Source organism: Haliaeetus albicilla, chromosome 9 (assembly GCF_947461875.1).
Source record: "Haliaeetus albicilla chromosome 9, bHalAlb1.1, whole genome shotgun sequence".
NCBI lineage: Eukaryota > Metazoa > Chordata > Aves > Accipitriformes > Accipitridae > Haliaeetus > Haliaeetus albicilla.
Window position 1 is genome coordinate 17,258,822 of NC_091491.1, and position 15,676 is coordinate 17,274,497.

A 15,676-nucleotide genomic window follows, 5' to 3' on the forward strand; every position below is an offset into this window, starting at 1 on the left:
TTAAGATGTAGTGTTTCCCTTCTCTCTGGCTCTTCTGGTGCAGAAAGAAATGAAAGGCACTGTCTGTCTGGATGTGCTCTGACTAAATCTCTCTCTCTCAACTAAAACATGAAGCTGAATGCTGAGCAAACGTTGCTTCCAAGTGTTTACTTGGGAGGAACAATTCAGCCAGTAGTAAGAGAGAAAGCACTCTTTCTCCATAGTGGAAGGCAATTCATGCTTGCAGATTTTCTGCTGATGATATTCTGTAGTTACTTGCTATCCTGCAGCCCCCAGGGAAAGACAGAGGATTTTAATTCAAGGGCAACAACAGGCCCTTATTAAGAAACTTTCCATTACAGTTAATAACTCGTTGATCCGTATGAAAATGTGTTCAGACTAGGATACTTGAGTACTACCACAAATATGAAAAAAACAAAGCCCAGCAAACCCATCAAAAAACCTACTCACACTGACTGGAATTACATTGGCCTTCCTGCTCCTGAAATAAAGACAATTAGTAACAGAAGAGCGCTGAGAGACAAAGGGCTACTCTGGTCGGTAAGACTGTATCCAGAAAACAAGTTATGCTGGTGAAAGGCTATCTCTGGATGACAGCTCATCCTGTGCAAGGCCTGATTTAGGCTTTTTTTTTTTCCAGATGATCTTTAAGGTCCCTTCCAACCCAAACCATTTTATGATTCTACGATTTTCTCTTGAGACCTAACTTGAGTTAAACCAGCCCAAATATGTACCCTGAGGGAAAAAAGGCACAGAGCGGACAATCCAGTTTCAAGTTCAGAGCCACACTCTTAAACAGAGCAACCGAAGCACCAATCCTCTAAAAGCCTTCAAAAGGGAGTGACAGTGACAGGACAGCACCAGACTGATGGGCTTCTCATAAGCCAGGTTTGATAGTCACTACCCACTAGCCCCAGACCACAAAGCTGAAAGGTAGTAAAAGATGTCAGGATGCTCAGAACTTGGAACAAGAGCAGATAAATCATTAGGTATTTATCAGCAGGCTTTTGACCATCATCATCACATCAAAATTGACCATAGGGATCAGAAGAAACTTATCCTATTTAAAAACATAACCATTGTAAAGACAGATAACTGGCATTTCCTGCAGAGAGCAATCTTTTAACCAGTGTGCTCTGGACTGCGGCAATAGTGGGGGAAAACTTGACCCTCCTTTGTACTCTAATCAAAAAGATCTATCCTGCCCTCAAGATAGGCATCTCTTGACAAAGTTCTGCACTAAATGGGATCATCATATATGCTTAGCTATAGGTTCCTAATGCAACAAAGCTTTCTTGACAGAAAATAAAATTCTTTCCTACAACAAATATGCTTTAAATAAACTATTCCCAAGGGATGAACTCAGAAGAATTACATAAGATAACCAAGACAACTGAACAGCATAATCTAATCAGATCTTTATAAATTTTTTTCTTCTCTTTTTTTTAATTGGAGCAATTGACACTGTGTATTGCTTTTCCTTCTTTCTGCTGATAAATATACATACTACTATCTGTAATGAGACAGACAATGCAGAAAATACATTTTAAATAAAACTCCAGAGAAAAAGAAGCCTGGTAGATTTTACTTTGTAGCTGTTTTCTGGTTTTAGTTCTAGGCTAAGACCTGGGAACTGGACTCTCCTCTGGTACAGAACCCCTGTCACCAAGCACCCCACTGGGAAAACCTTAATTCATGCAGATCTCTGTAGTTTACATTCCTTATTTGCTGACTCTAAACAGCTTTTGCTTAGTAACTTCAACAGTCACACATATGTCTCTGTGACCTAGGACAGCCAGGACGGGAATTCCTCTCTGAACAACACTTGTACCCTTCCTGCCTCCTGAGCCCCTGTCTGTAGAAGGTATAGACGTTATATCATTTCCCTATCTTGGGGGGGTGCTTTATGGATAAACAAACAAATGAAAGGCTGAAGGTAAAGATTTTTGATAAACTGAACTCATTTAAAATCATGAGTTAATCTCTGAGCATAAAATAATATACTAATGCTTGTCAGTTTTACTTACTACAACTTCCTCTAACCTTTTTAAAAAATCTGCAGAAAAAAAAAGTTTAAAATTCTTTAAAAAGTTCAAATACAAAAGTATTTATCTAATAATACTTTTCATATGTGCAAGAAATTTTTGAACTGACTGCAGTCACAACCCTGTTAATTAAAATACTGATTGTTAATACTTGAGCCCACTTATTTGAAGGGTTGTTCTTTAAAAAAAACACTCAACAAACACTGGCTGGTGAAAGGCATAACAAGCTATAATAAGATTATGTGTAATAGTGTTTGATCAAATCCAGCATGTCTCAAGTCTGGAAAAGTACACATAAATTAAGGACTTCATTTTTTTCTGCTCTCACCCTAATTTATGCATATATGACTTAGTGAACATAATATACGGTATAAAAAAAGTTGTTTTGGATAATTGTCTTTTTATTACAGTCTATAACATATCTATATATTTTATAATGCAATTCTGTATAAACTATCAATTGTAGATATATCAGGTTTACTGCTATAGCTAAATTTTTTTCTATTATATCCTTTCCCCTAGGAAAGAGCCCCATTCTGAAGGTACATAAAATGGAAAGAGGATTTTATAGATGATACTGGAGGATTTCTAGATTCTTCTAAGCAATTATTTGGATGTATATACGCATACTGAGATGACACTCTTAAGGCATCTTCTTGTACTTTAACATCCACATTCCAAAGAAAAAGGATATTTTTAACTATATATATTTTAAAGAATGAACACAATCATTTAACTGCAGCAATACTGACTGTTTCTCATTTAGAGAGAATTCTATTTGCTTGGATTTTTTTTTTCTTTTAAAGACACATGGCTCTTATGCTGTTTTAAATAGTGAGTAAATAGAGCTGTGTATCCTCCACTTGAATTGGTCAGACTTGAAGCCTTTTCATCACCACACAGTAACGTTCACCTTCCTGTAATCCGTATCCCCAAAATAACAGAACACCTCTCAGAAGAGCAGGCCTTTTGTAGGGGACTGTTTCCAAGGGATCTGCAAAGAGACATCAGGTCTTACTACCATTCAAGCTAAGGTTCTCCAACCACCCCCACCTGCCCAAAAAAGGACCTGCACATCAAAGATAATGGAAAACAAACATGTTTGCAGAAAGATGTTTTAAGTTTTCTACATAATTCCCTTAGACTTTTGTTAGTTGCTTCCAGCCTACTAGGCAAATTGGATTATTATGCCCATTCTATTTTTATGGAAGGCTTTTAAAATGTTATCTGACCATTACCCATTCCCCTAGCAATTCCCTGCTTCTATGTAAAGCTCACTTAGGAACTGAATACCTCACATCTACAAGAACCTAGGTACTGTTTTGATAACACCGATCAGGTTAGCAATAAGGGTAAGAATATATTTTATTTCCAGTAATTTAGTGTTCTTTGCCCTATCACATTCTGTGAACTATACTCCTCTTGAAAGCTGTCCTATGAGCTCTTACACTTCCTATTCTCCACTCGGAGAATAAACACCACAGAAACCCTCTGTCTACAGATGCACAGTATGCTTTTTCTTTTTAGCATGTGGGAGGTTGGTGACTAAGAACTTCAGGGAAAAGCTCCTTTCAGTCTTCATCGAATTAAGAACAATGCCTCTCGCCATACTTTCAGACCTCTGTCCCATAAACTCAAGTTTTATTTTCCTTTATTTGCTCACAGTCTTTCTCTAGCTCTCCGCTAGTTTATTAAACATAGTAACTAGAGAGACTACTAGAGTTTTAATCTATCTACAGGGAATGTCTCCTAGATCATCAGTACTCTTCTAAACTAGCAGCAGAATGGGACATAATTAAGCCTTGTTTACAAATTCCTCCCCACCCCCCTCCCCCCTTTTTTTTAACAGTTCTATAATCATACTAAGTTTTCTTCCCAGACAAAAGCTCTTATAATAGGACAGTATGTTTTTATCATCTGTGAAATCAAAAGGTTACAAAAAATAATAATCAGTAAAAACTAATGAAACAGGTGTGGGTAAACAAATGAGTTTTCGCAGGACTACGCAGAACAGGTAATCAGCCCCCAAAATGTGTTTCCATAAATGAGTTTAGAATTTGTATGTGCTAGTCCCAATTGAACTTATACCATTCAGTGAATAGTTTGAATTCTACAAAATCCTAAAACACGAGCAAAAAAAAAAAAGTTCAAACAATGCCAGATGTGTGCTTGCACAGCTTGCATAACAGCAAATGCGCTGCAAAGAATCATGAAAAAATCTTATATGTAATTACCAGTAATGGCATGTAGTAATCTGAATTCTTTACATCTGTTGAAATTCAATCACAATGTCTTCTGTAAGGGTTTATAGTGACGGGAAGAAATCCAGCTGGGTCTCAGCGTATGTGGGAACTGAGTCATGCAGGGTTCAGTCTTTAACTAATGGGACTACTCACATGTTAAACTTAAAGTGAACGTTTAAATTCTTCAGTGAATTGAAAGTAGAATGATGAGCAACTTCCAAAGCTGAAATGCATTGCTTTGAACAGAAACAAAAATTACAAAACTGAAAGTGTCTACTGTTTTAGATTTGTGGTGTCAGGTCTGTTTTTTTTTTTTTTTTTTTTTTTAATCATTGAGTATATTCATCCTAGAGTCTACAAACACTATAGACATACCTTTCCTTTTGGACATATTTGCTTTTTCCTAACTCCTGAATTTATTTTTGAACATTATCACTACCTACACCCATCAGGTTATTTCCTGTAAATGTAAAAAATACAGAGACAAACCAAGTTTGACAGCGGTTGTGCAACAGCACGGTAATGGGACCAACATCTGTAACATGCAGAGCTGTTTAACATTCTCTTGAAAGTGAGAACCACATCAATTAAGGATGCATGTTTCACAATTTCTAATCATAAGACATAGTTAAGTCATATCTAGACTGATCAGATAACTATCAACAGAAAGTTATTTTAGTATGTAAGAATATTACAAAATTTGTTCTTTGCCCTATCACATTCTGTGAACATTACAAAATTAATTTTGCTTAATCAGTGTCCAGATTTTCTAATTTACCCCCACTTTTATGCACTTAATAAAATCTACATATAACATTAATTGCATCTCTGTCATGGAGAGCTTACCCATGTGATGATACTTTAAAATGCAGCATAATGCTTAGTGCAATACAGTAGTCATTATTTCTAATTAAGAAGTCATTAATCTTAAACAGAAAGCCATCAGGAAGCTCAGAGCTAGCTCAAGAGAAATGACAGGAAAAACAGGGCAGAAAGTGTAAAAGGGAAAGATACACCACATTAAAACTGTCCAACACCTTCTTATTCAATATATATATATATGCTAGTGCTCAGCAGTAATGGCAGCTGAATTCAAGGACAAAGGCAGGTTTTCGTCACAGTTAGAGTTAAATTATTTATGAAAAGCAGACTGGATTCTATTTGCACTTAGCCGAAGTTATCTGTTAAAACTCTTATGGCAGATTACTTATAATTCCTTTGCAGGTATTCATCAGAGAATTAAGAGGGCACTTTTAAATTGCAAAAGGTAGAACATCCTTTTTTTTTTTTTTTGCTTGTTACATTATCTGTAAATTAGCTGGGACTTAGATGTTCTTTTCTGTTCAAAAATCAGCCAGCCTACTTTGAAAGCAGCAACACACTTGCTTTTCATTGACAGAAAATATTTATTTACAATGGTATTTACATTTAATGATATTAAAAATAAATGTTGTACAAGAAACATTAAAAATTAACAACAATTTAAGAAAAATTCTCATGCTTCATAACATAAACAGCTGACAGGAGCCAAAAACCCACTCCCTCAGAGAGAAACTGTCCCACAATTTTCTATTGCTTGTTTTCTGGCACCTTCCTTTCAAGTATCTGGTATTAGTCACTGGATCTGAAAGAACTTGCACTGCCTCTAATGAGTGTTTACTATCTTAAGCCATCAGACAAGACTGATCTCTAGCCTAACGTGGCACGGCAATTACAACATAATGCCGTATAGAAAAGGGGAGAGTATAGCTGTGTCCATAAATAGAACAACTGGCAGTCCTTCAAGGGAAGAAAAAGTGTGAACTTGAAAGATGAGAAATTCAATGATTTTGTCAATCATTAGTCTGCAGGTCCCATAGATTTGTGGCTTTATATCTGGGTACAGAATCAGTTTGCTGAGCAGCATGTTTTTTTGTAAAAACAAAACAAAAAACATCCCCTAAAAGCATTAGCTTTCATGTTAAAATGTTCCCAGTCAAGTCCTCCAAACATGAACTAAACAAGTGTTTTGGAGTCTGCTCATAGCCTGTACCATTAACTTAAAAAAAAAAAGATTAATCTGATTAGAATGTAAAATAATTTGAAGACTCACAATGACAGTTTATCTCAAAAGTAACTACTGCTCAGCCAGAACATACACTTACATTTTATGAATCGAGAACAAAGTGGGGCGGTGTTAAAAACTGGTGCCTGAAGCTAAGTACCTAGCAAGCAATGTCATTTTAAGATGTACTGATCCTAGAGTAGCTTCAGTGAGTATTTTTAAACACATACTTAAGAAACTAGTTTTATTCACTAATTATTGAAAATGTTGACTGGTGTGTTCACTTGCTGCCATCAAGGTGTCAAAATCCCCAGCATTTCCACCTGAAGACTTTTGTCAACTTTGCCTGTTACACCTGTGTGAAACACCACTAAGGAAAGCCAAAGTTTGATATTTTTACTGAATACTACAATAAGTAATGGAAAGAAGGAATTTAAAAAACACAGTATTGATTTAGACGTATTTTTAAATTAACTTGAAGCTAATAAAGAAACTTTGGTGCATCCTAAAATTCAGCATGGCAATTTAGTGAAAGGAGAGAAAAGGAAGAATATCAGGGGACACACTGTGGAACTTAGTACTAGCTTGCCTCAAGCTCTGTGCTCTGATCATAATTTCAGTAAAGGTTGTAAGTGGTTGAGTTGGAATACTTTGTACCCAATTCAGGGAAGAGAACAAATACTTCCAGAAAATCTAAAAGTAACCATCAGTAATAATTTTCAGTACGCATTTCCTTTAACATCCTGCTGGATGTTCACTAAAGTTCTGCTGGTGATTATGGCTGTTGCAAGAGAAAAGCATAGCCCAAATATCTAGCTTAGAGGTTAATCCCAAGTTTGAAACCACTGTCTGGCCACATGAGCAGACATCACTCTCAGCAAGCTGCTAAAACCTAAGAAAAAAATTTTGTGGATCCCAGCAAAAGAAGTTACAAGAAGTCTTTTATTTTTATATAACTTGATATGCCCCTACTCCCAAGTGAATCCAGAATGTTTTAATAAAAATACCCAATACAGAAGGACTACCAAGATCCTTCAGTCAACTTGATCTTCCTTCATTGGAAAATACGTTTCAGTGTGTTTTTATGGTTAAGACTACATGGCAGGACCCTACTTTTTTCATGCCATTGCATTGAGAGGAGAGGTACTATCAACTCCCTTCTCTACCATACAAGTAAATTACTTTTAATGGCAGGCATGTTTATCTGGCCAGTCACAGAAGAACACTTGTCCAGCCAGCTTCTCATTTTAAGGGAGAACAAGTTTGCAGGAAAACTGTTTTCCTTCTTGCCAACCAAAAAAGCCATGTAAGCTACTTTTGATAGCCAGTTTACCAATACAGAACATCCTGTAAGCATGAGCCCATTATCATTTTAAGCAAAGAAACAGTGAGTTTAGGTACGCAGAAGTTAGGAAAACTATTTTCTTTGGTTCTAGGGCAAATCCTGCACGAGCACCTGCTCTCAGTAATAAATGAACAGCAGCTGGCCCAGGGGTGGGGCAGGAGGACAACAGAAAGATTATCAAACTTTGCATAGACTCTAGGAAAAGATTTGTGTCAGTCAGTAATCCAGGCAATTAGCAAGTATAAGAGATCCAAGAAGGGATATGCAGACAGAGGCCATTTCATTTGCTCTTTTCATTTTACAATACCACCAAGATTGGGCAAACTAGGAAGCAGCAGGTCTACTGCAGTAAACTGCTGGCAGAAAGCAGAGCACATAATATTGGCCTAAGCTACAAAGCACTACTCTTTCTATACAGAGGTGAAGCTGAACAGACAGGAGCATTTTCATCTCAAGCACAAAGGACCAATTTTCAAGCAACTGAAATATGAAATATGAAAGGCTGTAAATTATGAGGACAGAAACACAATGAGCAGAGTATCATGACCTAAAACAGAAAAAAACTCAGCATGTAATATCATACGCTGACTGACGAACATGTCTAACCTAGTGGTGATTTCGGGGCTAATGAGAAGAAACACAGCAAAATTAAAAAAAATTCAGTGCAAAAATATAATTAAACACAGAGGCAAAACAAGGATTTGAATAGTGTTACAGAAACATAATAGAGATAATACCTTCCACTGAAATTTCAATCAAGCAGCAAAGAACAGATGAGCTCAGGTGAGAGACAGAAACAAGGAATGTTTTATCACAGTCTTACTTCAAATTTCTGCACCATCAGTGCTCTTATTTCCTCTTATTTTCTTGTGCTTTTCTGTATCACCACCACCACATCTGTGGACCTAGTCCTCCTTCCTGCCACCTATTAATTTTGAAATTTAAGAAAATCTTTTCCTCTTTCAGATTTAGAGATAATACAGAAGTCCCTGTTTAAGTGGAGGAACCCAAGTACTTTTTAGTTTTGTTTCAATTCTAAAAATAGGTCCCCTATTAAGCAACTGTTTTGTGGAGTGTAGCTGTATAAATATTTATGAAGCTCTTTAAAATACCATGCATCCCCATGTATCATTTTAAATTCCACAAGCACATGAATGGATCAAATAGTAAACCTCTTCACATGTGATCGAACAGAGAGACAGGAAAAAAGATGGTGTTGAGAACTTACCAGGGATTTTGTGCAAGAAAACCTAACAAAGAAAGGGAGAGATGTCAACAGGAAGAAATGGGATCAAACAATCCAAAGAGTACTTAAATAACTCAGATATATCAAAACCAGGGGAAAAAAAATATGCAGAACACGTAGAAGATGACACACATGGTTATGAGAAGAAGAAAGGCAAAGGGGCCCATCACCAGTTTAAGTGGGGTTCCAAACAAAAAGTACTGGTAAGAATTCATGGAAAATGCTGTTCTTAGATGCAATTACTAATGTCACAAGTAGACGTGAACAAAACAAATGGTATTTGATTTAAAGTGTAGGAAAAAAAAAACTATTTCTTCTTCACGTAAAAAAAAGTAGGTGTGAAACAGGTTTCCTATGACAACATATTAAGGGACTGTCCTTTCAAAATCAGAATAGAGGATACAAGAAGTAAACAGATCCCACCACACCATGTTATGGATAGACTGAATACACTTCTTTGAACCCTGTGCTTCTTGAAATGACTACCAGTTAGATCTGACTTCAAAGGAATAAAAAAAAAAAAATCAGACAAGATACTAATATTACACTGGCATTTAAGTGTGGTGTTTCCCTCTGTGAAGTAGTCTATGACTGAATTTGTATTTGAATCTACAGGTACATGCACTCAGTAGCATGCTACAAATTTCCAAAATAAGCATAAAGGAATGATGCAGAGGTTTGCAGGAAAGTATCGTAAGAGCATAATGTAATTATAACTGCAGTGTACATTCTCATGAATTAAGTGGAACTTTCATGGAAAAAAAAATGTTGGTTAGAGCTGGAAAATTTTCTCCCTAGAAACAGAAAAATATTCAATTCAAATGCCACATCTACACCTGGACCAAATAACTCCTGGATGTTATTACATAACTCTCCATGTTGGTACCAGAGACATTGTCTAACATTTCAAAATGAAAATTTTCCAATTAAAGGATATACAGAAACTTTGGTAGTCAAAAACCTTACACCTCCAGGGAAAAAAAAGTTAGTCTGAAATACTTTTTGAACTCTACAAGAAAGTTTTTTAAAAGTTTATACAAAATTCTAGAAAATTCATAAAGCCAAAATTCTAGAAAATACATAAAAAGCCAAATGACATGGACAAAAGAATCCAAGTCAGAGAACATCCATCTATGCATAAGTGCATGCATAGCAGAGAAAGACAATTCAGACCATCTCCTCAGCAATAAGAAAATGAGAAAAAAGAAACTTAATTTTTTCTGAAACGATCTTGCCCGCAGTATTTTAACTCAGTCTTCTTTGTTACAAGACTAGCACAAAAGCAGTAATATTAATACTCGAGATTTTAGTTATTACTGTTGTGGAAATAAAAGTTGAAAATATAAACAAGTTATCTATGGTTGGTTTTTTTTTCTGGGTTTTTCTGGAGCATTTGTTATATGAAAACACCAAAAAAAGATACCTGCTAAACTTCAATCACGCAAATAACCTGCAGCTGTGTAAAAAATGTGGGCTCAAACCACCAAAAGAAAATGCCAACTAGATCATCAATTCCAAACAGAAGTCAAAAGAGAACAAGTGTTTACTGGGCAGCTATGATTCAGAAAGCTCTTTCCTAAGGAATCTTTACATTTCTCTCAGTGCTTTCTGTAGCAGCTTTTAAAGTTTTTAGTCTTACACACACCAAAAGAAAGGAAATACAAAATATCTTTCCAGTCTCAGAAATGTACAAACCAGTCCACATAATAACAATAAACTCGGTCCATATATGAAACTACAGAGATAGGAGACAGAAGCTAAAAGTAGTGCTCTTGGGAAAATGGCATACTTTCACAAAATAACAGGAAGAACAAAGTAGGTTAGGCACATAAATAGTGAGGGAAAAGTCATCACCAGTAAAAGGTTGCTATCTTGACCCTTGAGTGGAACTAATCTGTGCTCTTCAAATAAAACACCTTTTACAGTGCTGTCTGTGCTGTGTAGAAATAGCTAAGCTGAGGAATGGAAAACTGCAGTATTTCTCTTCTAGGAAGTTGGACTTTAGAAATCTTCTGTAAAATAACATTACTGGTAAATTGAGCCAGCAACTGTGTGGGAGGTAGTAAAGTCTCCTCTTCACTTGCACAGATAAATCTCCATATATAAGGCTCATTCAAATACTAACAGAAGCAGAGACCAAAAAAAGATGACGTTCATGAAAGAAGATGGCATAATTTCTGTTTCAGAAAAGGCTATGTAAGAGCATGCCATTGCTACTGAAGTAACCTACTGAGGAAACTGAAAAAAACAAAAATATATTTGTTGGCAAAATGATGCAAGATAACAGTTCTGCCAAATTTACATTTTGGGTTTTAATATTTCTGTTAATACAGCAACCCTGTATTGGGGAGCAAAGTGCATTTTTAACCTTAAAAAGTTAACAACAAAAAAGGAAGCTTTTACAGGTATAATCCCATGTCAACAGTTTATTTTCAGTGCAAGTTAAAATACAGTTATTGCTTTAGTACACAAAATACACCTTCATTAGACTAGTCTCTATTTTTGGAATACATATTCCCTTGTGAATTATCTGCTGCTACAAGATGCAGTTTTACAAGCGTCAATGTGTCATGAATGTGATCAACTGCGACACAAGCACTACATTGGAGAAAAAGGTACGGCAGGCCGAGAAACACCTGGCTTTAAGAATAACATATTCTTCATCTATTGGAGACTGGGCATTAATCATTTGTACTCCATCAGCAGTGTCCTAATCTCCTCAAGATGGCACATCAATGAGGCTGGTTGTGCCTTTGTATCAATGCACTTTTCACAGAATAGAAAAACACTAGGAATTTTAAGTTCTTTCACATGACGTCTACAGTGAGATGCAGTATGCATATCAGATACATTCTATGGCAAAATAAGCAGTAAACCCCGTTATTCCTGCTATCACGTACAAACAAGTAAACTTTTACAAAAGTTATAGTAGTTTTTAAAGAAAACCCTGATTTATCTATCATATAGTTTTACAAAGTCTTTTCTGCTACCACATTAATGAAGAGAAACTTTTTTTTGTGAGGGACTGATTTTCTAGAAGATTAGTGCAATTTACCACCTTTCACTACCAGGTAGTTTATTCAGACTGATTGGAACTAGAATTATCACACAACATCTGGTCAGTAGAATGTTACCTAATCAGCAGGGTTACCGGCTGCTACCATGCAGATGTCCCGTTCACAGTAACTGGTACCAAAAAGCCATGGACTGTAATAAACTGAAAAATTAATTCGCTTTTCACTCCTGAGCTTGAGTCCTCCTTTCTGTGCAAGGATGCCAAAGAGCAGACACATAAGGAAAGATACTCTGATACTCTTAATGTCTAGTAAATGCAACATTAATTTCTAAGATTTTTAATATGGCACTTCAAATTAAAATTAACTTCTAATTAAAATTCCCTCAATTGTTCCATTTTCAAATACCACTACTATGTTTGTTAGTTACTTGTGGTAATTGCTGCTTCTAAGTATTTTTCAGGAAAACTTGTCTCATACCTACTCCTTACTTGCATTTTGACATCTTGCAAAAAAGTTTAAAAACTTATTAAAAAACCAACATTCTGTTGGAACAAAAGTTATTAATTTGGTCAATACAATATTGTGTAATGGGTTAAAAAATAACTCCTGGTATTTCTGGTAAATAATTTCTGTGGACTAAAACACCATTATATAGAACCTTCTTTGAATTTCAGTAAAGTGCGATGGCTTGCTGCATATGTTGCAGTAATGATACCTGATAGGACAGAGTTCTGCAGAAACTAATGGAACTTCAACCACTGTGCAAAACACAGACAGACTTAACTGCCAATATTCCCATCCAGACTTACGGTGAAATTGTAGACTGAAACATACACAGTAAGTGCTCTTAGGGAGAAAGACTGTATAGCCCTTGAAGAATTCCGTGATGCAGGGAAAAGAAAATGGCAAAGTGGGAGAGAAGCACGCAGCATGTGAAGAAGCCTTTGAGCAAGCAGGATTCCCCGCCCCCCCCCCCCCCCCCCCCCCCCGACAGGAAGCAGTAGTTATCGCTCCACAAAAATGGCCGGCAGGATTGCACCTCCTATTTAAAGCCTCCACCATTCCAGTTTCATAATGTGAACGCAGAAATTCTAAAGTTTAATACTAGCATTAAAATGTCTGGTCGCATTTTTTTAAAAGCCCTGTTTGAAACTGTCAGCAAATGCAATACATACTACAGAAATGACAAATCTAGCATGCTTTTGTAGGTGATTAGAATGATCATTTTTTTTCTCCACTCCTTTGGAAACAAAGGATATTCCTGATAAGCTGGGAATAGTGTGAAAGAGAGAACCTACCTTTGCCCAAAGATCTCCAGAGTACAACTGCAGCATATAAACCAATTTAATGTAATAAAAGAATTGTCTGAGTGAAGTTAGTTTTTTACGTTCCTAGTCTTAATACCATATGCTTACTTGTAAGTCTCTGGAGAACAGGGACTTCCAACAGGAGAGCAGTGATCCACAGAAATCCATATTCATCAACATTATTGATATTCCTAACCACTAGATTTAGCAAACTAGCCAAGAGAATAATGATTTTGAGAATATACGTATTGACAAAGAGAAAACACCTTATACATTCATTTTAAGTAGGTGGAGTTCCTGCTAGGGAAGCAACAAAGAGTCGTTGCTGTTTGAGGATTTAAGAGCTAAAGCAATATCTGTAGGGAAAAGACATCTTATTATCCAACTATGTCAGCTGACCTAAAATAAGCAAGTTTGCATCCTTACGACAGGTTGGTGTGGCTTTAAAAACAAACAAACAAACAAAAAACCCGAACAACACTGGTCTAATTAAAAACATTATTTCTGCCTACAAATTATGCACGGATAAGAAAGCACAGAAGGCGGATGTAAAGAAAAGGCAGGATTCTTCTTCACCAGGCACAAACAGCAAGCAGTAACACACTGCACCATATCAAGCTGCAGACCTAGTCAACCTTTAGAAAACAGAGAGATCTTGCTAACAATTTTTAGATCTTGTAACTATGCTATATACAAGTATGCTTGATAGCTGTCCAGGTAGTATTTTCCATGTGCAACTGTTCCTTGCTGCTGATTTAATTACAATTCAGAAGGGGGAATTTTGTCTACAGTTTTTAAAATGTGTTGGTATTCCTTTCAAAACTCAGCTGTAGTAGAAACACCAGAATAAACCTGGTTTGGACTTTTCAAGTGCTTGAAAAGTAGCATGTTTCAAGATACAGCACCCTCTATTTTCATTTTAATTTTTTTAAGATAATCACAGTCTCAAAATTATATTTAATATTGTGCAGTCTTCTGTTAATATGCTTAAACTTGAAAGTTAATTACATAATTTGGGTTTAGACATAAAGGTCAGGCAAAACCTGGGATTGGTGTGGGCATGAACAATGAAATACATTATGTAGACCAGCTTCTGCTTGAAAGAAAGAAAAAAATCTCTAACACCCATTCCATCTAGACATAATGGCTGATGTTTGCAAACACACCAGGTCTACTTACAGCTCCTTTGGATAACTTGGAAACATGCTCCAGAGAAATGCACCTTCAAGAACAGTAATAACAAAGCACATGGACAAACCTAGGCTGTTTCAGTTTAAGGAAGTAAAGCAGTTACCTAAATTACTTTTTTCTTTTAAAGCAAACACTTTCAATCTATTTTAATTGCGCATGTGCTTTAGAGCTTTACAACACTACCTGCACAATCTATTTCAGGACTGCACAATTTTGAAACAAACAAGAAGTAGCAAACTAATATTAAGTCTATAAAATGTGCCACTGGGTACCATTATAAAGGCCATATACTTATAGAGACTGAAGTTATATATGCATATATAACAATTGCATTATATATGTATACCTATATAGAGAGAGGTACTTTTTTACCTCACTGTTACTACATAATCAGAAGGAGCTTCGAAGACACTGACAGCATGCTATAACATCTTATTTACAAGATATTTTCATTGCTTGTAGGAGGACTCTAAGCAACTACTTAAACTTCAGTAATGACTAAGTTGAACACACTATTAGTCACTGGTATGGAACGACCAAGCGTTTACCATCTCTGGAAAAAGTTCCACTAAACATTAAGAAATCCTTCCAATCCAAATAGATAACATGCACTTCCTCAAGCATGTTAAAAGCTTGAAGAAAAACAAGTTAAAAAAAAGAAAGAATTTTTGATACAGTCTTTTGAAGGTTGGTTCCTTAAATCATACATGCTGGTGTACAGCTGAAGGTAACTAAAAATTAAATCACTAGGTTTTTTGTTCCTTTGTTTACCCTTTGGCAAAACAGGGGAATTCAGTATCATAAGATCACAGGGTAAGTCAGGTTGGAAGGAACCTCAGAAGACTCTTGTTCAACCTCCTGCTCAAAGCTATTGGGTCAGACAGACCAGGTTGCTCATGGATTTATCCAGTTTTATGTTGAAAACCTCCAAGAACAGAGACTGCACAATATCTAAAATTAAGCAAAACTCTCATACTCTTCTACCACACTAGTAAGTGAACAGCTAAAAAAAACCAAAACCAAGAAAACCCACCACTCCAACTGAAAATTTTACCCTCCATCTCCCCACTAAAAATGATATTTTAAATGTGTTTTCCACTGGACTACAGAAAGATATAGACTAAAATATTTTCTTTTTTAGAACTTTTAACTTTACCTTAATATTTATTTTTCTAATGGCAACATACCTGGAACATCAAATGAGTTTGAACTCAAAATTCTGGGGATTTCCATTAGAC

General features: G+C 36.0%; 1 protein-coding gene across 6 annotated transcripts in view; it reads right to left on the reverse strand.

Moving 5' to 3' along the window:
• WDR33 (WD repeat domain 33) overlaps positions 1-15,676 on the reverse strand; it is a 71,334-nt gene that overhangs the window by 21,430 nt on the left and 34,228 nt on the right. The window contains exon 8 of one of the 6 annotated variants that reach the window (XM_069791948.1): positions 7,457-8,602. The exons of the other annotated variants lie outside the window; for them this stretch is intronic. Coding sequence (XP_069648049.1) covers positions 8,583-8,602 — 20 coding nt within the window. The 3' untranslated portion in view covers positions 7,457-8,582. Of the gene's footprint in view, positions 1-7,456; positions 8,603-15,676 lie in introns of those variants that run through there. 6 annotated transcript variants of the gene reach the window in all.